Genomic DNA, 26,226 nt, shown 5'->3' on the forward strand with positions numbered 1-26,226 from the left:
CATCGGGGTGCATGCATTAACCGACGGGGAGGGCGCACAGGCAGCGCAGCTGAAGGCTGTGAGGCACGGAGGGGCTCCTTACCACGGGTAAGGTGGGTAAAACCCTGCCGAGCAGCACCGTGCTGCAAACCAGCACCCCCAGAACCCCTCTCCAGCAATTCCCCTGGAGCCCCTGGGCCAGCGAGCGGGGGTGACAGCAAGGGACAACCTTTTTCTCAGGCCAGAAAACCCCCTGGGCTTGAGCCGCCACTCCAGGTCACTTGAAATGCAGAAGACTCAAGGAGACCCGGGATGAGCAAAGGGGCTTTTTCACGGTGTAAACAGCAACACCTACCATCTGCAGAGGTGTTAATTAATATTCAGCCACCCCCCTCCACGCTAAATTCATCTCCAGAAGGTGTGATTTGCCTGAGAACATGTGCAGACATGGGTCTGAACCTCTTGTGCCTTAGTCAAGGGCCCGAAAACCCTTGCAGGAGACAAGGGTGGTGGCATCCTTGCAAACGAGCTTGTAATGAGTCCGGGAAGCCTCGGAGCTGTCAGGCTGTTAGCTGCCTCCCATCGCAGGCGTCTTGGGGGTCGTGCTCGAGACCTGATTAGTATGGTCACTGCCACGCCGCGGCAAAGGATGGGGAGGGAGAAAATTACTTTTTGCAGCAGTGCAGAGCTCTAAAAAAAAAAGAAATCATAATACAGGAGCGGGAGAGGGAGGGTAAATCCTCTGAGTGTCTGTTCTGGCTCTGTACAGACATCTGGCAGTGCCAGGGAAGCAGGCAGCCGGCAGCAGCCAGCCTGTACACGCAGCCGGGGGCTCGGGCAAGGTGGTGGTAATTGCAAAAAAGTGTTTTGCAGATTTTTGGTGGCAGGCAGGGGTCGAGCGTGGTTCCCTGGTGGAGAGCCGTGCTCCCACGCTTGCCGTCCCGCTGCCGGGTGGGGGCTGGGGGCTTGGCGTGGGGATGTATGGCAGTGAGAGCCGGGGGTGGAGGGGAGCCCTCGGGTCTGGGGGCAGTCACTCTGCCTCAATTAATTAGAGTTTGGTGCTCAGTCTAATTAGGAAGAAGGAAAATAACCGCAGAACTGCGGCTGGTGTTGCTGTCGGCAGTGCCCTTGCTTGGGCATTGCTGTCTGTAGCAGCTATGGTGCGTTGGCATTGCTGTCTGTAGCAGCCATGGTGCGTTGGCATTGCTCTCCATAGCACCCATGATGCGTGGGCATGGCTCTCTGAGCACCCATGGTGCATGGGCATTACTCTCCGTAGCACCCATGATACACAGACATTGCTCTCCGTAGTACCCATGGTGTACAGACATTGCTCTCCATAGCACCCGTGGTGCATGGGCATTGCTCTCCGTAGCACCCGTGGTACACAGGCATTGCTCTCCGTAGCACCCATGGTGTGTTGGCATTGCTCTCCGTAGCACCCATGGTGTGTGGGCATGGCTCTCTTGAGCACCCATGGTGCATGGACATTGCTCTCTGTAGCACCCATCATACACAGGTGTTTCTCTCCATAGTCCGCATGGTGCACATTGCTCATTGTAGCACCCACAGTGCACAAGCATCACTTTCCGTAGCACCCATGCATGAGCACTTAGCTCCATAGCACGCATTAACGTGGCCTTTGCAGGTGAGGGGATGCACCCCAGGACCCTGCAGGTCCCCCGATCCCCCCTGCAAGCCGTTCTCCCCATCCTTCATGCAACAGCTCCTGGTTTTTAAGCTCCCCGGCTCGGTACATGGGGATTGCAAAGCGTTTTGCTCCACGGAGGAGCTCATCAGGCTGGTCCCCTCCTGGCGAAGGCCAGGGGGCCTCCAAAACCCGCGGCAACAGCAAGTGGGGGCTGATGCTTTACAGATGTCGGCAGTGCCACTTGGAGCCGCCTGATCGATGGTGACAAAGTGCAGTCCCCGCAGGGGCTTCCTCTGCCACTGCCCATTAGGGGAAATGAGACGTTACAGCTCCGGCCGGCGTCTCCCACGGTGGCTCCGAGTGGGAAATGTTGCTGGTGACAGTGATAAAGTCACTGCTCAGAGCAGCATTGGCTCCAGAGGGGGGGGAAGACGGGGTGGAGGAGCCAAGCGAAGGGCACCCGGCACACTGAGGCTGTTGCCAGCCCTTCCTGCACCGTCCGGTGCTGCTAGAAGAGCCCGGAGCCTTGGCAGGTTTGGGGGTGCTGGGTCGGGGATGCTCGGGAGCAGCCAGGCTGCAGGCACCGGGATGCTGCTTATCACCTCTCGCTCCTGCACAACATCTCCCAGAAATTTGCATCCCCCCTCCAAATTTTCAAACCAAGCCAATTTACAGGGGATTGTGCCTCCAATTTATAAACCTGTTTCCCTTTAGGGAAAAAACTGAAGTTTTACAGCTGGGGAGAAATTCTCTAAAATCTGAGCAAAGCTGCTGATGGAGAGATCTCGGGCCGGTGGCTGCGCGAGGTCTGACTTGTGCCATTCATCTACACGCCGGCTGGGTCGTCTCTGCGCCTCGGAGATGATAATTTAAATGTCAGTATGGGGAACTCTCTTAATTCCTCATGCTCAGGCAGGGAGAGAAGGTCACAAGCATCAGCAGAGTTTATTGAGCTTTCTATTACCGCTGGGAGAGGGCATCGCTCCGGCGCGGCAGTGGGGAGCTCGAGCTGCGCCTCCCAAAATTGCACAACCCTCGTGCAATATTGATTTGCTTGTGCACGTGGTTTAGCGATGCTGGAGAGGGGGGGTGTCGGCGTGGGTGCTGCCCTTTGGGGGATGGAGTCAGGTTGTGATCCTCATTCTGGGATCCAAAGCATCTGGGTTTGGGCAGATATATGAACTGCTTTGTATTTTTTGGAAAGCAGATTTGCCAGTGGCAGCGTTTGGGGTGGCTCTGAGCAAGGTGGGACTGAGTGCTCCAGCCAGGGCAGGGCAGGAGGAGGGATTTCAACTAGCCAAGCTAAATGCAGGTGCTCAAGCGGGCTGGGGGGGAATGAGAAAAAAATCTAAAAAAGGGGTTTTCTAACATGATGCGTTTCTCTCCATGGCTGTGGCATGGGCTTGGGTGCAGCCAGGGGATGCTGCACACGCTGGTGCTGCCCACTGAAGCACACTGAGCGTTGCAGCCACCCCTTGCAGCGTTGCAGTCGCCCCTTGCAGCACACTAAGTGTTGCAGTCGCCCAGTCGCCCTTACAGCGCACTAAGCGTTGCAGTTGCCTGTTGCAGTCACCCCTTGCAGTGTTGCAGTCGCCCCTTACAGCACGCTAAGCATTGCAGTCACCCTTGCAGCATTGCAGTTGCCCCTTGCAGCGTTGCAGTCACCCCTTACAGCACGCTAAGCGTTGCGGTCACCCCTTGCAGCGCTGCAGTCGCCCCTTGCAGCCCCTTCAGGGTATTTTCCCTCTTGCCATAGCAAGTGCTCGTTGCATTTGCTCGGCAAAGGGGCTGCATTCAGTCCCAGGGCAGGAGTGGGTGCAGGTGGCTGGAGCAGAGCCCAGCCCTGCTCCCCAGGGTGCTGTGGAGTCCTCCTCCTCACCCTCCAGAGCCCCTCCCCGCCACCCCCCTCGCCCTCCTGTGCATCGCTCCCCAGTGCTTATGCAGCCCACCGAGCATCCCGGCGAGAGGCTGCGGCAACACGAATGGTGCCAGCGTTATCTGGGGGCAGCAGGTCGCCGGCCAGCTGAAGTGCATCGGGGGGAGAGGCAGGAGGGGGCTGCCTCTGTGGGGGTGGGAAGGAGCCGGGGGTTAAAGTATCCCTGCGCTGTGGCAATCGCCGGGTTTGTGTCAGAAATAAGATTTTTACTGGGGTTTATAAATAATGCAGCAGGCAGCCTCGCGCTGCTTAAACGTGCCTTTTCTGCTCCCCGTGCCCCTTCTCCTCCCACTCCTCAGGGTGGGCACAATCTGGGGCAGTCACCGTCAGCTGCTGCTGAATTCTCATCCTTTTTTTTTTTTTCCCCAGCAAGAAGCGTTGGGCTTGGCTGCTCCCCCACACCCCCCCCCGTGGGTTCACCTGCAATTTTATATGTAGCTCCTCTCCAAAAAAATCGACCCCAGGGCACAGATAAAAGGCTAAAAGTAGGTCTAATCCCTGGGAAGAGACTATTTTTTATGTGCCTTTTCATAGGAGCCTATTAACTGCCTGTAATCCCCTGAGGATGCGACAGGGCTGGGGCATCTTCCCTTGCTGTGCATCCCTGGGGGGATGCAGGGGGTCCTGGGGGGTGAGCAGTGGCAGGAGCGATGCTTGGAGCTGCATTTTTGCACTCCCATCCTTGGATCTGGCTCAATGTTTCCTGGCGTTGCCCACAGCTGTCCAGATGTGCCAGGGAACCGTGGCTTGGTCCATGGGGCATCACCTCCACCGCTCCCCTTCCCCAGAGCATCCCTCCGTGCAGCAGCTGGCTCTGTTGCATCCCCAAAATAATCCCTGGAAAACTCTTTGAAATGATCCACAAATTGCTTCTCGATCCGGGAGCAGCTTGGAGGCTTCTCCCCAAACCCACCCCAGCGTGTAAATAAAAGTCGGGAAAAATCAGGCGCGTCCTTGAAAACTTCCCATCGTTCCCAAGGCCAGAGATTTACAACTACGGTAATTCGTCTTGCAATTCTTTATCCCGCATCCGTGCCAGTGTGTATTTTCTTTGCAATAAAAGCCTCAGCCTCGGCAAATAAATCTGAAGAGGTGGTTTTAGTGTCAGCTTTTTTCCTGCCCCCTGCCCCTGGCCTTTTTGCCATAAAAAAAAGGGGGAGAAAGAGAAAATCTGGAATCAAAGTTGGATTTTGCCCAAGTGGGGTGAGAAGCGCTGGGTGGGGAGAGGGGGGCTTCTCCCTGGGAGATGCTGGGTTTGGGGGAGTTAATCCCCCAAATCCCTTTTTTCATGCACCCGGTTTGTTTTTTTAAAAAAATGACTATTCTAACCCACTAATGGATCAATCTGAGGTGGTTTAGCCCCAAAATGCACCTCTCCCCTCTGCGTCGCTGCCCTCTGCCTTTGCCTCCTTGGTTTTGTATTAAACTTTGCACCTCACAAGAGGGGGAGATAAATCTGAAGGCGCTGAGGGACACAGGGAAGAAACGAGCCTTCCCTGCTCCTAAAAAGAACCTTTTTCCACTTAAAAATTACAACCCTGGAGAGAGGGGTTGGTGATGCGATAACCACGCAGGTTTTAGTCTCAGCAGGGTCATAATAATGAAATAATATTTGTTGGCTCTTAATGAAACTATTAAAACTATTTTTAAAGTTACAATCTATTAATATTTTAAAATACATTTAAAAAAAAATGTGTAAAAATAAAGATAGTAAAATTTAAAATAATTTAGAACTTTAAAAAGTGGGTGCAGAGCTGCTCCCGTGTTTGCAGGGGTGACCGTGAGCATCTCATAGACGAGTTGGGGTTGGGTTTTTTGGTTTTTTGGCAGGTCACCGATGGTGGGACCATCAAGCAGAAGATCTTCACCTTCGATGCCATGTTCTCCACCAATTTCTCACACATGGAAAATTATCGGAAGCGGGAGGATCTGGTCTACCAGTCCACCGTGCGGTAAGTCACCCTATGTCGCCTCCTTTGGATGCCGGCTGCTTTTTAATGCCAATTTTTAGGAATTTCTGATTTTTAGGAATTTTTTCCCCATGTTGGGGTAGTTGAGGGTGTTAGGGCAGTACTCAACGTCTCGCCTTTGGCAGTCGGCGGGGATTCATCGCATTGCAAAGAAATTATCATCACCAAATAGCCCAGGTCTGTCCCCAGAGTCCTGCTTGTCCCAGGGGAAAAGGTGACATTGGTGGAGATTTCCAGTGGTGAAAACGGGCAGAGAAACACCAGACTTGGGAAAACAAACCAAAAGAAAAAAAAAAATCTATATATATATAAAAGAGGCAGCATGGAAGCTTGTCTTTGCTTTTCTTCCAAGTGCGAAATCACTTGCAGGAGTGTCAGCTTTATTACTAATTACACACTTGCTTTATTGCCAGTGTTATAAAAACAAAACTGGAGCCTGGAAAAAAAAAAAGTCACGGGGAGACTTAATTCAAAGCAAAAAAAGCTGAGGTGAAGTATTTATTTTTGCAATTTTTTTTTTATTTGTTCCCTTTTTAAATTAGAATTTGCTAATCGGATTTCAAAGCTCGTTTTTCCCAGCATGGGATAATAAAAATTCTGTGTACGGTGGGGGAAATGCAGTTGTTTCCTCGAGGTGATGTGATGCTTTGCACCTGCAAGTGTCCGTGGATGGATTGGAAAGGGCTTGTCCCATTGCATGAGCATGTGTGCGAGTGCTAAATTCTTTCTAATTCTTGGAAATTTGAATTTCTGGAGGTTTTTTTGTTGTTTTTTTCTGCTACACTCAGAGCTATTGTTTTATTATAAGAAAGGGCAAGGGTGTTAGGTGGGCTGCATGGGAATAAACGTGAATATAGAGTGGAGAAAAGCAGGAAAGCGGGGCTGGAGAGGAGATGCTCAGGGGAGGCTCAGAAGATGCTCAGAGGATGCCCAGGAGTTGTTTGGGATGTTCAGGAGGATGCTCTGAAGGGTCAGGAGATGCTCAGAGGTTGCGCAGGAGGTGCTCGGGATGATCAGGAAGATGATCAGGAAATGCTCAGGGATTTAAGGCGTGCTCAGAGGTTGCTCAGAGAGGTCTCAGGGCTTACTCAGGGGTTGCTCGGGCCAGAATTAGAGGCTGCTCAGGGGGATGCTCAGAGAATGCCCAGGCAATGCTCAGAGGTTGCTCAGGGCAATGTTCAGGCGATGCTCAGAGGTTACTCAGGGCAATGTTCAGGCGATGCTCAGGGACTGCTCCGCTCCTTGAGTTTTGTTTCCCCGTGTAGCACAGGATCCACTCAGCTGCTCGCTCGGATGATGTACAAATTTCTGACACAACTAATTATTGTTCAAAGAACATTTTGGCGGCTTCACGAAGGGATTACACATCCCCTAACCCAACAGCCTCGCTTGCCTGCCATAAACCCGGTGGTTTCGCTCGGCGCTGGGTTTGGCCATTGCTCCTCTCTAGCAGGGAGCACTAGGAAAGCTGGGAATTAAACCGGAATAAAACATCCCCTGTGCACGGAGCGGGAGACCACGAGCATCCCTTGGGCATGGGACGAGGACGTGCCACGTTCATGTTGCACCGTCCTGGCAAGGCAAAGCAGCTGCTTTATTTTTTGGGGCACAAAACCCTCTGGTTTTCTCCCTTTCACCACGTATTGTAGAACTAATAGAATTTGTGAGCAGAAAATTTCACTGCCCTAGGACCAGGCACTTAAAAGCCTCGGTAATCGTCGGCACGGTGCCGACAAATCGTCCGTGGAGCCGGGGATGTTCGCGGTAAAAAGTCTTTTCACGCAGTAGCCTTTTTTCAGAGGAAAACAGCAACTTGCCTGTGGAGAAAGGAGATATTTCTCAGAGGGTATGAAAAAGAGCTTCTTTTCTGAATCATTGGCTTGTTGCTTGCCGGGGGTGGGGGAGGTCCTGCCTTATCTCGGCTCTGGTGAAGAAGAGGAGCAATATCAGGAAGGGTTTGGTGATAGGTCAGTCACTTCCCAGCCGTTTGCACTCAGCTTTTCTCTCCCCTTTCATTTTACCCTTCTGTATTTTCCTTTTTTTTTTTAATCTTTGTAATGGCACGGTCACGTCAGTGCCGTCCCACGGAGCGTTATCCCGGGCGGCGCAGCCCTTATCTGCGCGGCGCAGAGGGCTGCCGGCGCTGCCGCTTTTCATACCGGCTTTGAACGCCGCCTGCTCAGATGTGAAGAGCAAAGCCGGGAGATATCCAAGCCTGGATTTTTTTTTTTTTTAATTTTTTTTTCCTCCTCCTCTGATTAAAAACGCACCCTCGTCGAGTAAGGCATTGCTTTATGCATATCTATATAATTTTCTTTCCTTATTTCCAGCGTGTTTAGAGGACACAAAAGGACACGACAGGCGGCGGTTTGCCTTTGCGGGGCTGAGGGTCCCCTCTCCCTGGTCCTCACTGATGGTAGAAATGTCAAACCAACCCCATTAGGACCATTTTACACCCAAATCTGCACACAGACCCAAAGGGCTGGTCCTTTGTGGCAAGGGGCAGCTGCCGGGATGGAGACGGTCCCCAGCTTGGCAGGGACCGAACGCTCCTGCGCCCCACTAACGAAGGGTGTGGATGATTTCCCGCTCCGTGCGTGGGTAATTAGAGGCTGGAACAGATGGCGGAGGCTGAGTTGAAAGCGTTGTGGCCATTCAGAGGAGCTGCCAAGCGACTGTTCACTTCAACAGGGGCTTGTTTGTGCTGGCGGGGGGCTCGCGCGATGAGGAGACAGCGTGGGAAGGCGGCCAGGGGCTTTCAGGAAGGATCCGGCAAACCAGCACTGGATTTCCCCCCGGCTGGGGAAGCCCCGCAAGTCACATCTGGGGTTGCCTGGAAAAGCAGGGGTGTAAGCTGGGAGTGGCTTGCCCGGTGCTCCGTGCAGGAATTGCCCCCATCCTTATTGCTGTGGTGGGATGCTTCTGGCTGGCAAGGCAGGATGATGCTGCTGGCCGGTGAGGCGGGATGCTGCTGGTCAGCAAGGTGGGATGCTGCCGGCCGGTGAGGTGGGATGCTGCTGGCCAGCAAAGTGGGATGCTGCCATCCGGTGAGGTGGGATGCTGCTGACTGGCAAGGCAGGATGCTGCCAGCTGGCAGGGTGGGATGTTGTCGACCGGTGAGGTGGGATGATGCTGGTCAGCAAGGCAGGATGCTGTTGACTGGCGAGGTGGGATGATGCTGGCTGGCAAGGTGGGTTGCTGGTGAGGTGGGATGCTGCCAGCCGGCAGGACGGGATGCTGCTGCTCAGCAGAGTGGCTCCTTTGCAGCCAAAGTGAGCATTTCCACCTCCAGCAGCACTGATCCTTTTGCATGTCTCTTCCTCTCCTCTGGTTTGTTTTTTTTTATAGCTATATAAAGAATGTAGATAATATATTGATCGAAACATGCTCTGGAGTTTGGGCTTTTGATGCTTTTCATCCACCACGCTTTGCTACAGCCATTGCATCACCCAAGCGGTCTGTAATGTTTGGTGCTGAGCCTTTAACATCGGCGTTTCGCAGGCATTTACTGTCCATGCTTCGTGGGTTTTTGCTCTCGGCGGTGCCTTTACCTCCTGCACACTTCTCCTTTCAATAATGCAATTACTTACCCTCCCGAGGAGCTGTCAGTGCCGGTAAACTCCAGCTGCTAAACCGCATTACACAGCTCTCTCCTGCAGCCTTTGCAGTTATTAATAGTTTATTGATCCCCGTCGCTGGCAAAAAGCAACCCCATCCGATGCCTTGATATCCGGATGCAGACCGCTGCATCCCCCGGGAAGACAGGGTTGGGATGGAGCGAGTGGTGAGCCCTGTCTCTCCTCCCCAGGCTCCCCGAGGTTCGCATTTCAGACAACGGTCCCTACGAGTGTCACGTGGGGATTTACGACCGAGCCACACGGGAGAAAGTGGTCCTGGCCTCCGGGAACATATTCCTCAATGTGATGGGTGAATGCAACCCCCGGCTGGGTGGGGCGGGAGGGGAAACAACGGCGGGGGCGCAGGGTGGGGGGAAAGCAGGGATTTGGCTCATTTTCCTCTCCCTGGGGATGGAGATGGGGACAGGGATGGGGACAGAGGTGAGAATGGGGATGGAGATTAGGATGGGGACGAGGACAAGGATGAGGATGGAGATGGGCGTGGTGATGAGGATGGAGATGGGCATGGGGATGAGTACGGGGATAAGGATGGAGACGGGCACGGGGATGAGGATGGAGATGGGCACAAGGGTGAGGACGGGGATGAGCACGGAGATGGGCACAGGGATGAGGACGGGGATGAGCATGGAAATGGGTGGCTGTCAAGGATTCTATGCTAATGCCCCGGCTCTGTTCCTGGCAGCTCCTCCGACCTCCATCTCAGTGCTCGCCGCTGACACACCGGCACCCTTCAGCCGCTACCAGGCGCAGAACTTCACCCTGGTGTGTGTGGTCTCTGGTGGGAAGCCTGCCCCGCTGGTGAGCCCCTGGGGAGGTTATCTTCCATATGTATATATGAAGCAAACATAAATATAAAAATATACAAAATATGTGCTGCTTTTGGAGGCAAAATAAGGTAAATAGCTGCCTGCTGCCGAAATCTTGCCCTGCAGCATCTTTCCACGGGGACTTTGGGAAGGGGCTCCATCCAAAGCTACCCAAGGGGATGGGATGCTGAAGATGTATGGGGTAGTGGCTGTCCCCACCGGGCTCACCTCCCCTTTTGTCCCCATGCAGGTCTACTTCAAACGGGATGGGGAGCCCATCGAGGCCACCCCACTGCCGGAGCCGCCGGCCGGCGCCGGGAGCTGGGCACCCCGTAACCTCCTTCACCGCGACCTGGATGACACCAAGGTGCCGAAATCACTGGCAGCCGAAGGAGAGGTGGGAGGCGGGCGACCCCCAGCCACGGTGGATCCCCCCCGGGGGCTGGCAGCCGAGCGGGGTTCCGTCACCGAAACCATCCCCGAAACGGTGGTAAGCCGGGAATTCCCGCGGTGGGTGCACGTGGCGGAGCCCATTTACTATTTCCGCCACACGCACGCGCCCGTCAGCGATGGGACGGTGGAGGCGCGGGCCACCCTCACCTGGACCCTGAACCCCCAAATTGACAACGAGGCGCTCTTCAGCTGCGAGGTGAAGCACCCGGCGCTCTCCATGCCCATGCAGTCCGAGGTGACACTTGGTAAGCGCAGCCACCGCGAATAAATTTGGGGGATTTCTTGACTTTTTTTTTTAATTATTTTATTTTTTGCAGATTTTTTTTAGCAATGGGTTGCAATGGTTTTTGCAACATTTTTTTTCCCCTCTTTTATTTTTGCTTTTTTGCACTTTTGGTTTTCTCTTCGGGGGGGTTTCAGGCACCTTGCCAGCCAAAGCAGGGTGCCATGTTGGACTGCACGGTGAGAGGAGGCAGCGCTGCCAGGGCTCCCCAAATGTAGGGTGGAGGGCAGGGACTTTTGGGGGGGGTCCATCAGGCAAGAGAAGGGTTTTGCTGTGTGGTGTAGGTGAGCCAGAGCATGGTGGAGCTGTGCGGGGCAGAAGGGCGTGCTGGAAGGCGAGGGCAGTTTTGGGGGGTGAGCCAGAGGTGGGTGCTAGCTGTAGGGGTGCTTGGGGGGGGGGGGGTCATGGGGTCTATGGGGTGCAGAGCCCTTGTGCATGGGGGAAGGTAAGTAAAGAGGCTGTGGGGGCTGCTGCCACCCAAGTCCTTATAGCCTCAGGGTGCCCTGTAAAGGGCAGCAAGCCCCCTCCCTGCAGAAGGGGGTGCTGAGGGCCCCCCAGCCATGGGGGATGCTATAGGGTGGGGGTTGTGGGTTGACGTAGGGCTGGGGTTGGGAGGGAGGGGGCTGTAGGCACAGGCAGTGGGGGTCCTGGGGTGGTGTGTGGGGCTGGGAGGGGGGAACTGAGGGTCCTGGGGTATCGGAGCAAGGCAGCAATGTTAGTGGCAGGGGTTGATGTGGACACAGCCCTAGCTTTTGGGGGGTCTATGCTGGGAGAAGCCCCCTTGGTGAGAAGGGGATGAGTGTTTGGATACAGGGGGATGGTGCAGGACCAGGGCAGGGGAGCTGGTTTTAGGGGGAGCCAGGGCTGGATGTAGGGATGAGCGAGGAGCTGGGGGGGCTGTGTTGGGGGACCTGGTGTTGGTGGTGCCTGCAGGGCAGGTGGGGAGGTGGTAGCTCCTCAGTGTTACCTCCTGTGGGGTGTAACCCTGGGAGGGGATGGGATGGAGGAGCAATTCTGGACCGGGATCCTGTTGTGGGGAGGGGGGAGCCACCTTCACCCCATAGTAATGTCACCTCCATTTATCTATACCTGGTCCCGGAAGTCCTAAGGACATGCCATAACCCTTGCTGGCCATCACCACCCAGCTCATCCCCGTGGGGAGGGGCTAGGTTAGCCCTGCAGAGGGGCAGCTTGTGGGGCTGGTGGGGCCCTGTGACAGGGTGGTGGGATTGAAGCCAGGGTCTCCCCGTTGGCTCCCAGCGTGCCCAGGATGCTGGAGGAGCAGAAGCTACTCAAGAGGCCACGGGAGCCAGTGAGCAGGTTAGTGGGGACCTCTCATTTTGCCCCACACAATCTCCTACCCTGGCTGGGGCTCCTCTACCTTCTGCGGGTTCCCCGCCCAAAGAGGCTGAGCTCTCTGCAGGGATTGCCTCAGCTTCAGGGCATCCTCCTGGGCAGGCTGCTCCAGCCTTCCTGCCCTCGAGCCGGGTGGAGAAGACTGGGCTCTGCTCCTGGCCAAGTAGGACACTCAGCTGGCTGGCTCAGTGGTGACGCACCAGCTCCCGGTGGCCTTTGCCCCGCTGGCTTTCCACCTGTCTTTGGCACGGACTTAAGTGCGCACAAGCCTCTCGGTGCTGGTGCTCCTTCTCTTCAGCTCATCAACCACCTCAATCAGTGGGAGGCTGGCAGCGATGAGAAGGTCAACGGGAGGTTGGCAGTCAACAAGGAGAGCAGCAGCTCTCTTGCTAATAGAGGGCCCTCCATTATCTGTTCCTCCCCTACGAGCATTAAAGCTCTCTCCCAGAATACAACCAGCCAAAAAATTACTGAAGTCCTGCATTTTCACACCTTCTGCAGCTCGTCGGGCTTCGGTGTCCACCTCTGGGTCTCCCCATGAGGCCAAGACCTTGATGGCTTGCTAATTCTTCCCCAGTGGCTCCAATAGCTGTAGCGGCAAAGCTTTCTCCACACCACCCCTTCCAAATCCACAGCCCCCCTCATCCCCTAAGATGCCTCCAGCCTGTGCCCCTCACCACCATCCACACCCAGAGTTTTGGCAGCAGATCCTCCATTAACCCCCTCCCTATCTATAAGTATATATACACTATATATATAATACACTCTCAAAAAAAACTGCGTTGAAACTAAGACAAGCCACTTGCTTCGGTCCAAAACGCTAACCTTCGGTACAACCCCTAGCACAGTGTAATCCTCTGCAGTCCATCCACCCTGCTCCAACACCGGAGGGCCGCATCCTGCATGGATGTTGCAGTCCAGGTGCACAGCCACGGCCTCTGGCACATGTCCCTGCAGAACATCCAAGGGCATGGATGCTCTTTCCAGAGGCCAGTGTCCACCACCACAGACTGATGTGCTTTCTGGTGGCTATTTTTCCCTTTGTGTCATGCCAGGGTGACATCCAGGCTCAGCCTGTCCCCTCCATGGCGGTGCTTAGCTAGGCAAAGGGTGACACAGCCAGTTTTGGTGATGCACAGCCTCCCTTCTGCCCGTTTTCCCCTTCAAGCATGCAAAAAGCTCCTTCCACGCAAAGACCGGGCAGCTCCTGGGGCTGTCCCATCCCACCCGTGGCCAGGAGGGACATCCACACAACCCCCACCCAGCTGGGAGCAAGGAGCAGACCTGGCATGGTGTCACCACCTCCCCACGGCTGGCTGCATCACTGCTTGTCCCCTCACTGCACCAGCCAAGGGCACCCCAAGTCTAGCATGGGAAGAGGGGTCCCCTCCTTTTTGCAGGGCTGTGTCCTTGGCATTTGGTGTCAGCAAGGCGCTGGGGCTGTCTCCCATGCTAGTAGCACTTGGGCACGATTCACCAAGGCCACCTTGTCCTGGGGATGCTTTCCTGAGGAGCCCATCTCTGTGGCTTCAAACCAGCCTGACCCCTCTTGACCCCTGTTTGTGAGCAGAGGAGGGCTTGACGAGTCAGTATGTCCTTCACCATCAACGCATCCCGTTACAGTCATCCATCAATCTCGCAGTCTTCCCGTTCATCTGCCTGTAGGGTCCTTTCGTACCTGTCTATCAGTCATGTGGACATCCCTCAGCCTGTCCATCAATCACCGAGTCCTCAGCTCCCCCTGGGCCGGCACACGCTGTGCTGCCCCCCCACCCCCCAACCGTTCATCAAACCACCATTAATCCCAGCCAAGGGCACCCACCGGCAACAGGATACTGGGCTCTGCTGACATCCCTTCTTGTCACCTTCCTTGCAGTTGCTCCCAAGGGCCCGAAGATCACAATGACCCCGACGAGAGCCCGCGTCGGTGACACCGTGCGGATCTTGGTGCAGGGCTTCCAGGTCAGCTCCCCCATCCATCCCCAGCGCCGGGGGTGGGGCAATGCTGTGCCGACGGACAGCATCGCATCCCGCCAGCACTTGATGGGGTTGGCTTGGTGGCCTTGGGTTGCATCCTGGCCCCTACATCGGTGCACCCCTGGGCATTTTGGCTGTGCCCAGCCCTTGCTCCAGGCGCGGGACAGGGTTTGCTCACTCCCTACGCCCGTCTCCCTGCAGAATGAAGTCTTCCCTGAGCCCCTCTTCACCTGGACGCGGGTGGGGAGCCGGCTCCTCGATGGCAGCGCCGAGCATGATGGCAAGGAGCTGGTGCTGGAGCGGGTGCCGGCCGAGCTCAACGGCTCCATGTACCGCTGCACTGCCCAGAACCCCCTGGGCTCCACCGACACCCACACCCGGCTCATCGTTTTCGGTATGGTGGCACCACGGGGGGCACCCCTCCCTCCATAAATCCTCACTCATTTCCCCTCCACCCCCAACAAAACTGTCTCTGCTGTTTCTTTCCCATTAGAAAACCCAAATATTCCCAGAGGAACAGAGGACTCCAATGGTGAGTGGCGATGGCACTGGTATTTCAACCCAAAATCCCCCAGGGAGGGAAGGACCATGCAGAGAGCATCTCTCCTTGCATCGCCCCAAGCCCTTGGCCATCTCTTCTTGCCTTGGCCATCTCTCCTTGCATCGCCCCAAGCCCTTGGCCATCTCTCCTTGCCTTGGCCATCTCTCCTTGCATCACCCCAAGCCCTTGGCCATCTCTCCTTGCATCGCCCCAAGCCCTCACCCTTAGCAGCAGGGATGTCCTTGCACCAAAAGAGGCCCTGTGGATGCTCTCCACACCATCCCTGACCTGCCGCCTGCCCCACGCAAGCTCCATAGCAAGTTTAGGAGGGGATGCCCCCCCACAAAAAGGTGATGACTCCATCCTGCTTTGAACCCAAACACCAAGACACAGCCCCCTAAACTCCCCGTCCCTTTTCTCCTCCTGCCTAGGTTCACTTACCGGCCACTGCGGCTTCAGACTAGTTTTGGCACTCACCCTAACAGTGATCCTGGAGCTAACGTGAAGCTTTGCCTGCCTCTTCCTCCTCCTCCTCTTCCTCCGTACGGCTCCACCCAGCATTTACACCTCCGTCAATCGGTTTCTCTTGCTCTCTTTTTTTTTTTTTTTTTTTTTCTATACTATTTACAGTCTCAGTCTCTTTCTGTCTGTGTCTTGGCTTCCTCAGACAATTTAATTAAAAGGAAAAAGAAAAATCTCCCCCAGTAGAAGGCTGTGCTTAATGTTTTGCCTTGTGCTGGGGTAACCCAGCACCATCTTGGGGTACCCAGCGGTTTTGCAAGGTCTTTGAGGGGGCGGGGGACTGTCTATGATGCAAAGACCAGATTTCCCCTGGAAAATTCTGTTTACAACATTCCCACTGCACCGAGCTGCTCAGGGTCTCAGCTCCCCGGGGTAAGTAAGACACATGTCCCCAGCATGAGGGATGCTGGGGACAAGCCCTGCTCAGCTCGCACGCACGTGGACAGCGGTGCTGGGAGCCCGAAAGCCACGGATCACCGGCCTTATCCGGACCTCGGTTGGGGCAAATCGGCTCTGATGGAAGACAGGCACTGTGCACACCACTTGTCCCGGGCTGGACAGTCAATCTCTAGTGACAGGCAGCTCCCAACCCAAAATGTCAGCGCTCACGCATGAGCAGGCAGCACGTGTCCCACCAGGCAGCGCCGGAATGGAGGCATCAGCCAAGTTTAAAGCACCGCACCCGTGTCTGGTCTGTGCCACCCTCTCCATCCCTCTTGGCTAATTGTCACCATGGAAACAGATAACGGTCCAGCACAGCCAGATCCTGGCCATTCCTACGGTACCCGTGCGCCGGTGTGGCATTAATCCTGCTGCAAGACAACTCTTTGCAAAAACCACATGGGTTTGCCCCAATCCTGCCCAGAGCTGGGAGATGCTGGTGGTGTGCCCAGCTGCTTTCCCTGCCCCTGGTGCCCAGAAAGCATTCCAGCCCCAGGCCAGGATCCCTGGGGAGTGGGTTGGGGGGGAGAGAGGAGCCCAAGGACAGGGCACTCCCCCGCCTTTCCCTCCAGGAAACTCTTAATCCTAAAGGATTAGCCAGCAGCCGTGTGGTGCTTCGTCTTTCCAAAGCCCTGTATGAGTGCTAAACGTTATTATTACTATTATGATTAATTATTATTAAGCAGATTCAGTCCCTACCACGCTCCGTTACCAACCTCGCTGTGAGCGATTTCCCAGCCTCAAAGGAGCCGAACAAACGCATGATGGGATGGCTCGGGAGTTTCTTCCCATAAGCAAAAGCACATGGGTTTATAATTTGGGCTGGAAGCAATGCAGGGACAGCTTGGGGCTGGCTGGGGTGTAGGAGGATCAGTGGCTCCACTTTCATCCTGAAGCAACAGCATCCAAGCATCCGGATCCCTTGGAACCCCTGCTCCCTTCCTGACCGCTTTCACTGCTCCAGCCCATTGCACCTCCCTGGGCAAGAAGAGAACCTTCATTTTTTAGAGAAATCTTCATTTTTTTAGGGAAATCTGCATGACTGTTTACCCCCATGCTACGGAGCAGGCAGGAGAGCCCCTCACCACAGCAAAGATGCTTCTCACCCTCCTCACTGGATTGAAGATGCTCCGAGGGCCTCATCCCAACGTGATTAAACAACCATTAGGCATTCTCGCTTGGAAAAATGAGGATTTACAGATGCCCAAACCTCCATTTAAATGCAAATGTGGCAGTTTTAGCCCGGAACCATGGAAATGAGGAGGATTACAGCAGCAGTGCCACCATCCTCCAGCTCTGCCTGGAGCATCCTGACCTCCACGTCCAGCGGCTGGGAGAGGACCGGTGGGTTCAGTGGTCCTGCATCCCAAACCCACCCCTTCACGTGCATTCGGGATACTTAGCTCTTTCCCCGGGGATACTGGCATGGTGATGGATCAGGCTATAGGCTGGGACCTTCTCAGCATCGGCACAGCCAAAGCGATGAGTGAGGGGACACAGGAGCCTCTCCCCATCCGGGCAGGGATGCTGCCTGCTTCCTCAAGCTGCCAAGGCAAGGGACACAAAGTGATGCCATGCCACCAAGCAGTGATCCAAAGAAAACCATCCATGCCGTGCTGGACCCTGCCTTCACCTCCTGTCCACCTCATCCTTCACCCACCACCGCCTCCCCATCCCCATCCCCCCTCCTACAGGTAATTACAGAGGACATCAATTAAATCCCTGGCTCCCCCCTACCACACCCCCCCGTTGTTTGAGGACCTGGCAGTGAATAATGCAGGAGGCTGGAGGGGGAAAGAGCTGCTCAGGTTGTTTCATTATTGATGAGAGATGACAGATCCACTGCTGACAACCTGCCTAAGAGATATGATTAGCTTGTAAAAAATTAATCACGCTTCTTAGGGATGACGCGAGCTGAAAACCCCAAGGAGCGGCGTTATCGATGTTCCCTAATTTCAGGGGACTTTGAAAAGGTTTTAGCAAAATTTGGAAAAGGCAATTACATTCAATTAGAGTCACAAGCGCCGAGACGTCACTGCTGCTCGGAGATACCACGGCCGCATCCTTGCTCCCGTACGCTGCCGCTCACCCTCCTCACCGCAAGGCATAGATAAATATACACTTATACATTGGACCTGCATTTTTACTACAAAGATCCTCCTTCCTGACATCATCCCCTGCGGCTCAAGCTCAGCAGTTGGGCTCTGGTTCCCCCATCCTGCTATTTGTGAAGGCAACAGCCACCAGAGCACGCTGCCTGCTGAAAACTCCCTCGCCTCCCCCTGCACTCCATGTTTTGCCTTCCCAAAGTCCATAAAAACACCCTGACGATGAGGATAACCATGCCTTTCCCGGCACCCAGCCCTGCATCTCTCAAGGATGCGGCGCATCCAAGCAACCCAGCCCTTTGGGATATTGGGGGGGGGGGAAGGCAGAAAACCAGGGATACTATGGCTCAACAGGGTTGGGAATGCTGGCCAGAGCAAGAGTGGGCTTTGCTTGGTGCTTTCTCTGCCTCCCCCGCCTCATTACTGGGTAGTTACTGCCAGGGCCAGGTTCACAGGGCGGCCAAGTGCATGCATAATTCATCCTTCCCCGCTCGTGAACACAAGGATCTTTGCAGATCTACTTGCAGATTAAAAACCGGAGCAGTGAGAGATGGAGGAACCCAGGGGTCACAGCCGCGTATGGGTGGCCAAGCCCTCTGCCAAGTACCCGAGCCCCGAAACACATGCCCAGCCTTGATGAATGTGCCTGTTACGCCACCTCTGGCCTCAGCCTCAGGACCCTCTGGTCCTGGCAGATGGGATACCCCTTTCCCTGAGGTTTTGGCCAGACCAAGCCTCCAGTGATAGATTTTGGGGGCCCCATCCAAACAGGGTGGAGGGGAACGGCGGGTGGGTCTTGTCTGGGGCTGCTTTGGCCCCTGGCGCAAGCTCAAGATACATCCGAGGGATGCATCGTGCCAGCACTTACCCTGTTCCAAAGTCCAGCTCCTGATCTGAATATCCTCCCTTCTCCTAACCTCTGCTGCACCCGTACGAGGCAACAGCTTCCCAAACATCCCCCTAAAAGCCGCTGGTGGGCTCTCCCCATTCACAGCAGGGATGTGCACAGGGGTCCCTGACTGCCAAGCTAGCCTGAGTTCACCCCTCTGCTTCCTTCCCATCCTCTTTATATATATAGATATATAAATATTACACTATTTAGCATGTGGTCCTCCACCTAAGGAGCATCCCTGGCAAGTCTAGTGGCAGATACACAACCACCCCCATTGTTCTGGCACCACCACAGTCCCCGTCTGAAGCCATTCAGGTGAAATTCAGCATCTCAGCAGCAGCAGGGGCACATCTCAGTCCTTGCAGATGCTGGTGATGGTGGGGAACGTGCCCCAAGGAGGTTTAGATACTCCTCCCCATCACAAAAGATCATGCAATGGCTGATCAAGGTCAGCTGCTCCATGGGAGGTGGTTTGGGAGGCTGTGGACACTGGGTATGAGCTCACGAGCACCCACCACCCATTAAAGACCCATGGCAAGACCTCCTCCTACCACAGGTACCCATCACCTGTGCAACTGGGACCCATCACACCCACACCTCGTACAAGGAGCTGTTTTAGCATCACCTGGGTTCATTTCTCTAGCAAATCCCACCGGATCGGGACCAAGCCAGCATGGAGCAAACCCGTGCATACAAACAGGAGCAACCACCCACCCCCACCCACATTTTGGCTGTTCCTTTGCTGCCTCGTAGGGCCTCATTTCTTTATGCATCTCTCAGCATGAGAGATGTTCCCCTCGGGGAAAAGGAAATTAATTTTATCCCTTTGAATTCAGCTCGCTTAGTGCTTGTTGCAGGGGGATGTCATTCCCCAGGGCCTCTCCTCTCCATCTCCCCCCCCACCGCGGTCCAGGCGTTGGGACCTGGCTACCTCCAGGGAGACAATTCCCCTAAATCTTTGAAATTCAGATCAGGACCAGACACATCGCCAACATCTTTCCAGAGGGAGAAAAGCAAGCATGACACCGTCTGGCATCCTCCGTGACTCAGTTTCCCCCAGTGACTCCAGTCCCTGCAGACATCCCACACACAGCAGCGCATCACTTTGAAATGACGACCACACCTCTCCCACCGCTTCCCATCCCAAATTTCTTCCTGGTCCCAATGCTTTTGTTTACTTCTCTTACTTCATCCCTCTCCCCATGCACGGGGATGCAGGTCTCTGAACCGGCTGCACTTTAACTCCTGGTTTTATTTGCTCTTTGGTGTGGGATTTTCCCCCATCGCTCCTTTTCCACTGGCTCTTAATTCCCCTGCCACTTCCCAGCTGGCCTCAAAAAAGACCCCAGAAGCTTTCGGGCTATTTCCCGTCACCCTTTGTTAGCTAGCGTGCCACCAACGAAGGCTACCGAATTAGTCACCTGCCTCTGCCGCCAAGCAGCCGCTTGGTGTCAGACCAAAGGTCTGCCGGGCACCGGGCTGCTTCCCCTCCTTCCCTGCACCCGCACCGAGGGCTGGGGGACCTTCCCAAGCCAGAACAGCTTATTTCTCCCTGCCATTGCACGATCCCTTTGAAACAGCAAAAGAAACGAGGAGGCGGCATGGTGGGGCTGCTGGGCTGAGATACTTTTCCTCCCTTTGTGTTTCCTTTGGCTTTTCCGGGGAGCCTCTCTGTTTACACGGCTGATAAAGCCGGCTCCGTGCTGCCAGCTCCGGGCTGCACCTTTCCCCGCTGCCCAGCCCAGCCCCAACATGCAAAACTTGTCCGGAAACCTCCCGCCAGCTTCGCCCGCTCAAAGTCACCTTGCCCCAAACCTTCAGCTCCACGCTCCCTGCTCGCTCGGCAATCATTAATCGGCTTCTCCGCATTCCCGGCATGGAAAAATGCCCCAGCGGGTAACCCTGCCCTGGCAGTCCGACATGCAGCTGGCCGGCAAGCTGGTCCTCTCCGCCGCCGCGCTGCTCCTCCTGACCTTGGCGTACAGGTTCTATAAGTCCCGCTCGCTCGCTGGGGGCACAACCCCGCTGGCCGACGCGGGGGGAGAGCAGAGGGAAAACGCTGCCCAGGATGGGGGTGAGGCGGCGGGTCTGCGACGGAGGAGGGTGGTTGGGGAGGGGGCGAGGAGGGGCGGTGGGGATGCACAAGGCAGCGGTCGAGGAAGTGCCACCGGGACACGGCACACGGCTCGCCGGGGAGACCAGGGTCTGCCAAGGGGGGAAGAGGAGGAGGAGGAAGAAGAGGGGATGGATGCAGCGCTGGGGCTGACTTGTGGAAGAGCAGGGATGGGTAGCAGGGGAAGCGAGCTGGGAAAGAGGTCAGGAAGTGAACTGGGAAGTAAGTCGGGAAGCGAGCCAGGAAACGGGCCAGGAAGCAAGTTGGGGAGCAAGCCAGAAAACAAGCTGGGCAGTGAGCTGGGAAGCAAGCCGGGAAGCGAGCCGAGCTCTTATCAACCTGGGGATGTGACCAAAACACCAAGCAGCCTCGGGGAGGAGGGCACGCGTGCCCCAAGCACCGGGATTTCCCCCGGGATTGCCAGTACCCAGACAGCAGGTGACGAATGCGCCCAGAGCACCGAGCAGGATTTGGCCGGTAGAACCATGAGCCGGGTGGCCGAGGGGATGGTCCAGACCCTCAGTGTCACCTCAGACCTGGGGCTAACGATGACGGCGAGCAACGCAGGGTCGGACTCCTCCTATTCTTTCTCCTCTGTTGCGAAGATCCAGGTGGAGGAGAACTACATCGCCAAGCAACGGGCGAAGGACGGGGCCGGGCAGCCGGTCCCCGGGCTCAAAGGCAAAGTCTACCACTACTACGTCCAGTCCGTTTCCCACTCGGTGTCAAAGAAGAGGTCTCTTCCCTACATCCCTCTGGGAACATCCCAGCACTGCAGCTCAGAGCAGGTCAACAAAGAGCTGCAGAGCTTTGCAACCCAGGAACTGGACCCGACTTTGACAACGCAGGAGCCCACCACCCCCTCCATAGTTCCGCCACCTACAGGGAGCTTGGACATCTCTCCTGAGCCACTGTCTCCTGGCCGCAAGGGCAGCATCCTCCAGATTGCTGACAGCCCTCACCTCCAGCTGCCCATGGAGGGTTTTGGGGTCACAGCCCCAGCTGACACACCATCTGCAAGCCCCGGGCCAGGGGTGGTGGCCAGTTCTGATCTCTTCCAAATGACACCACCCACCCACCTGGACCTGGGGAACTGCTACAAGGTCCTCTGCACAGCCAAGGCACAGAAGCTCAGCCACCTCCAGGAGGCTGCCTACAAGGTGATGAGTGACAACTACCTGCAGGTGCTGAAGACACCCTCCATCTATAGCCACCTCAACGCTGGTGAGCGGGAGCTCATCCTGCGGCGGAGGATGAAGGGGAGGATGTACATGGCCGTGGCAGACATCAACACGCAGGATCCTGGCCTCCACGCCAGCCGCCTCTGCTACTATGATGACAGAGGGGACTGCTGGCGTCACCTCAGCCACGTGCCACCAGAGGTGGTCTCCCGGGGGTGCGCCATGTGCAGCATGTTCAACTACCTCTTCGTGGTGGCCGGCTGCGAGGGCAGGGGCCAGATGCAGAGACCCTCCAACCGTGTCTTCTGCTACGACCCCCTGACCAACATCTGGAGGGAGATCTGCCCCCTGAACCAAGCACGGCCACACTGCAAGCTCGTGGCTTTGGATGGCCACCTCTACGCCATCGGCGGTGAGTGCCTCTACACAGTGGAATGCTACGACCCCCGGCAGGACCGCTGGACCTTTACCGCACCCCTGCCCCACGACACCTTTGCCGTGGCCCACATGGCCACGGTGTGTGATGGGGAGATCTACGTGACGGGGGGCACCTTGCGCTACATGCTGCTGTGCTACACCGCCCGCTCGGACAGCTGGAGGGTCAGCCTGGCCGGCAGCAGCAAGGACAGGACAGCCGAGATGGTGAGCGCCAACGGCTTCATCTACCGCTTCGACCTCCACCGCAGCACAGGCATCAGCGTCTACCGCTGCAGCGCCAAGGCCAGGCTATGGTACGAGTGTGCCACCTATGCCACGTCCAACCTGTCCGGCTTCCAGTGTGCCGTGGTGGGCAACCTGGTCCACTGCGTTGGCCGGCACTTCCACATACGCTTCTTGGCTGACCACATCTCACCACGCTTCGGGACCAAGGACCTGCAGCCCTTCCCATCACCCCACGGCAGCCTCCTCCCGGCTGTCCTGGTGCTGCCAGAGGGAGGGATGGCACAAACACAAGTTTGAGGAACCTGTGCTGGGGTCTCACACCACAACGGTGATGGCTCAAATGTGACATGATGGCGAAAGCTGGTAGAAGAACCCCACAGCCCGCTTTGGACCACGCAGCATGGGGTCATCACTACCAGGGCAACATTACCCACACCTACCATCAAGCAGCCACCCTCCCAGTCCCTGCAAGTAAGGAAAGAGACAAACTGCCCTCAGATAATGCCAGTACACCCAGCCTTGAGTACACAAGGAAAAGCAAAGCAGGAGCTGGGTGGACTCGTTTGCTTAGAGGTACTTAAACGTAGGCGTGCTTGCTCGGATACAAATAAGCCACGGCTTGCTGCAGGCTCCCAGCTGGGCACCGCTCCACATGTAGCTGCTTTACACACCAGGTGTTTAATATTGACCTGGACACACGGCACACGGGGGATTCTAGGGTGGAGGAACACAGCAGGGAGGGCTGATCCCTGAGGAGGTATCACCCAGAGGTCAGCTCCATCGGCATCAAGCCAACATTGAGCCCTCAGGCTTGACCGCGCACATCACCCCAGAGCTGGAGGCTGGGGGCCAGAGAGCTCCCTGCTCTTCCCAGGACCTTGTTATCTGTTGCCTTCTCCTCAGCACAGAATTAGATATATATATTTATATGCACGTGATATAAATAGGCGCTATAGATTTATAGACAGCTGGTCTTAAATGAAATTAAAGTGAACATTTGGTAAAATTAACCACAGGCTACTGTCGCGCATCATTTCAAGCCGTAACCAAGCCTAATGGGAACAAAGAGGCCAATGCATGTTTTACATGGCTAATTACTGCACAAGCATCATCTCTGAGGAGGCAACCGAAAGTAAACCAGAGCCTTGGATGTGAGCAGCCGGTCTTTCATCCCCTTTTCCCCAGGTTTCACCGACCTCACTCCGCTGTCTCCGTGCCCTGCCAAAAACCTACTTTGGGTAATTGCATTTTCTTCCCCTCAAACGACTTGTCATCCATCACTTGTCAGCCCCAGACAGACAAAAACAGCTCCCAGACGGACAAAACCCTCCCGTACCTGCCTCCTCGGTGGCAGCAGGTTATGCGCATGAAGTCGTGGGTGTGCTTGAAGGGCTGGGAGGAGGAGGAGGAGATGGAGATGATGCTGGCACAGCCCACGGTATCACCATTTACACCTTGCTGCTCACAGTGGTTTAGGAGAGCTTAGGTTAATGTTCTTTTAAAGCGCTCTCAAAAGTATTTATTAGTTCTCTCAGTCATTGCCTGGAGGCCTCACATTTCTGCCTTCAAGGGCTTCCTGCGAAGGTCAGTAGCATCCACCCATGTTAGGAAACCTTGGGAGGCCACGTTAATTAACTCTGCCTCTGAGGCTTGCTCGTTAGCTGCAGCACATTGCTTCTACTGACGGAGGGTGGGTGATGTACACGCTCTCTGCGCTAAAAGCTGACAAAGTTCAGCCTGTTTCACCCACCCTGGAGCCACCTATTCCTACCCCCAGAGGACCACCCCACCGACCGTGTGCCAGGGCTGCAGCCTCCTGCCTCCCAGCATCTCCCTATGCCGAGATACTCGGGCTGATAAACCTTATGAGCCAAAAACCCGCCACATTATCATCATTATTATTTAACTCCTCGTTATTTAGCTGTCTCCGTAGCCGGTGCTCAGAGCAGCACACTCAACGAGATGGGCTCACGCACACTGCAACACGTTTCTACTTCTCCCCCAGCAAAACTCGGGTACTGGCTGCTTCACCGCAGCAGCCCAGCTCCTTTGCAACCTGCAAACACTCTTGTCCCCACCAGCATCCCGGCTTCATGCCCTTTGGCATCCCCGCCACGGTGTGCTGGGTGCTGGGGAGCAGAGGACACACTGGCCGGGTGGGAGCTGGGTAGCTGGAGCCCTTCCAGGTAGCAGCTTTGTTTTCATCCCCAGAAAAGCTTTCCTGGGATCCTGCCCTTCTCACGGTGCCTCTTTCCTCCCGCTTAATATTTCACCTCTGCTTTAACTCCTTGCTGCCGGGCTGCAACCTCAAACCCCAGCAGCTTTGCCTCGTCCTCCAGCATGACAGTGAGCAACGAATAACAACGACCAAGGGTGGGCAGCTCTCCCCCCGCTCCTGCACTCTCTAATATTAACACATATTGCCTGGGGAGGCATTTTGGAGATTAAAGCACTGGGGACATCCCGTGCTGGAGCACTGCTTGTTCTGCAGGGAAGGACAACCCAGTCTGGAGCAAACAGCACACAGCGATCCTGCGGTTGGTGACAAAATGACTTGTGGCTGCGGTTAAGGGAAAGCAAAGGGGAAAGGACAAATGCAAACTGATACTTGGACCTGGATGATTTTTATTTTTTTTTTGTGCTCCCAAATACTGGTGCAAGGGAGGAGCCTTTAAGGCTGGGAGGTGCAGTGGCAATGGCAGCGTCCCCAGCCAACTCCTGCCATCACCACCAGATGTTGGGCATTGATTTACAGCTGTGACGGACACCCACTTCCATGTTTCTGCTGCTTCAAACCACGGGCTTGCAGCTCTTGGGATGACCATAAGACCATCAAGCAGTTTTCAGTGCAGCTTGCGACATCAGAATATTATTTATTTTAACTGACTGGGTTGGCAAGGCTGCCATAATTTAGAGGGGAAAAGGTTGGGAGGCATACAGTGCATCCTAATAAAACTCTACAGCGTGTCCCATAGAGCTATAAACCACCCTGAGCAGGTTCAAGTAATGATAAATACTTAGAGGACACAAAAAACCCAGCTGGGCTGGGGGTTTACCCGGGTGCTGCTCTTGGGAGCCTCTTCCCCTGCTGCAAGGCTGGTCGCTGCAAGCCAGGACCCTCCCTGGGGCAGGGACCACCAGGACTGGCTGCTGGAAGAGAAAAGACAACCACTCTCAGGCTGGGAAAACCAATTTCCACCATCCACCAGCAATTTTTCCATCATCCCTATAATTCCTTTAAGGCTGCCTCTCCAGCAGAGAGCTCTTTCGTCATCATCACCCTCTGAGCCCCCTCCCCCGCCTGGTTTATCTCCCAAAAGAAGGGTGCAACCGCTAAACCACACTGCTTTGCAACTAAATATAACCTTTGCACTAAAGTCAGTATTTTCTTCTAATCAGGAAGACCCATTATCTACCCCTGCCATGTTTATTTAGGCAATTACATAGTTTAGCGTACTTTGATTCAGATTCTTAATTTTTACATTTTTGATTATGATAAAAAACCAGGGAGTGACGCATTTCTTATTTGCTCTGTGCTCTTTTTTTCCTTTGCAATGTGCCAGACTGCATGCAAATGGAAATTGGAAGTCAATTAAAGAAGTGCAAAACCAGCATTTTAAAATCTTTTTTATTAGTTAAACACGGCTACCTTCAATAAGTTGGCTACAGCAGGGTGGGGAAAAAAAAAAAAAAACACCCAAAAAGCAAAAAAAAAG

General features: G+C 55.2%; 2 protein-coding genes across 3 annotated transcripts in view; both read left to right on the forward strand.

Annotated features, from left to right (window-relative positions):
• The window catches only part of IGSF21 (immunoglobin superfamily member 21), a 41,065-nt gene extending 24,348 nt beyond the window's left edge, over positions 1-16,717 (forward strand). Inside the window, exons 3-10 of one of the 2 annotated variants that reach the window (XM_055706147.1) lie at positions 5,397-5,518; positions 9,345-9,463; positions 9,857-9,972; positions 10,231-10,678; positions 13,949-14,034; positions 14,251-14,443; positions 14,543-14,581; positions 16,582-16,717. In XM_055706147.1, the coding sequence (XP_055562122.1) occupies positions 5,397-5,518; positions 9,345-9,463; positions 9,857-9,972; positions 10,231-10,678; positions 13,949-14,034; positions 14,251-14,443; positions 14,543-14,581; positions 16,582-16,595 (1,137 nt within the window). In that variant the 3' untranslated portion in view covers positions 16,596-16,717. Of the gene's footprint in view, positions 1-5,396; positions 5,519-9,344; positions 9,464-9,856; positions 9,973-10,230; positions 10,679-13,948; positions 14,035-14,250; positions 14,444-14,542; positions 14,582-15,021; positions 15,280-16,581 lie in introns of those variants that run through there. The other variant, XM_055706146.1, reaches the window with a different exon arrangement.
• Positions 16,718-17,993: 1,276 nt separating this feature from the next.
• On the forward strand, positions 17,994-26,114 carry KLHDC7A (kelch domain containing 7A). Its single transcript, XM_005444009.3, has one exon. It carries the CDS (start codon positions 20,438-20,440, stop codon positions 22,805-22,807), a length of 2,370 nt encoding a protein of 789 aa, XP_005444066.2. The 5' UTR covers positions 17,994-20,437; the 3' UTR covers positions 22,808-26,114.
• Positions 26,115-26,226: the final 112 nt, after the last annotated feature.

This window comes from Falco cherrug, chromosome 3, assembly GCF_023634085.1.
Source record: "Falco cherrug isolate bFalChe1 chromosome 3, bFalChe1.pri, whole genome shotgun sequence".
Taxonomy (NCBI): Eukaryota; Metazoa; Chordata; class Aves; order Falconiformes; family Falconidae; genus Falco; species Falco cherrug.

Bases quoted from the DNA above. Each gene is read 5' to 3' on its own strand.
- KLHDC7A (XM_005444009.3), top strand. From the start codon at position 20,438: ATGCCCCAGCGGGTAACCCTGCCCTGGCAGTCCGACATGCAGCTGGCC.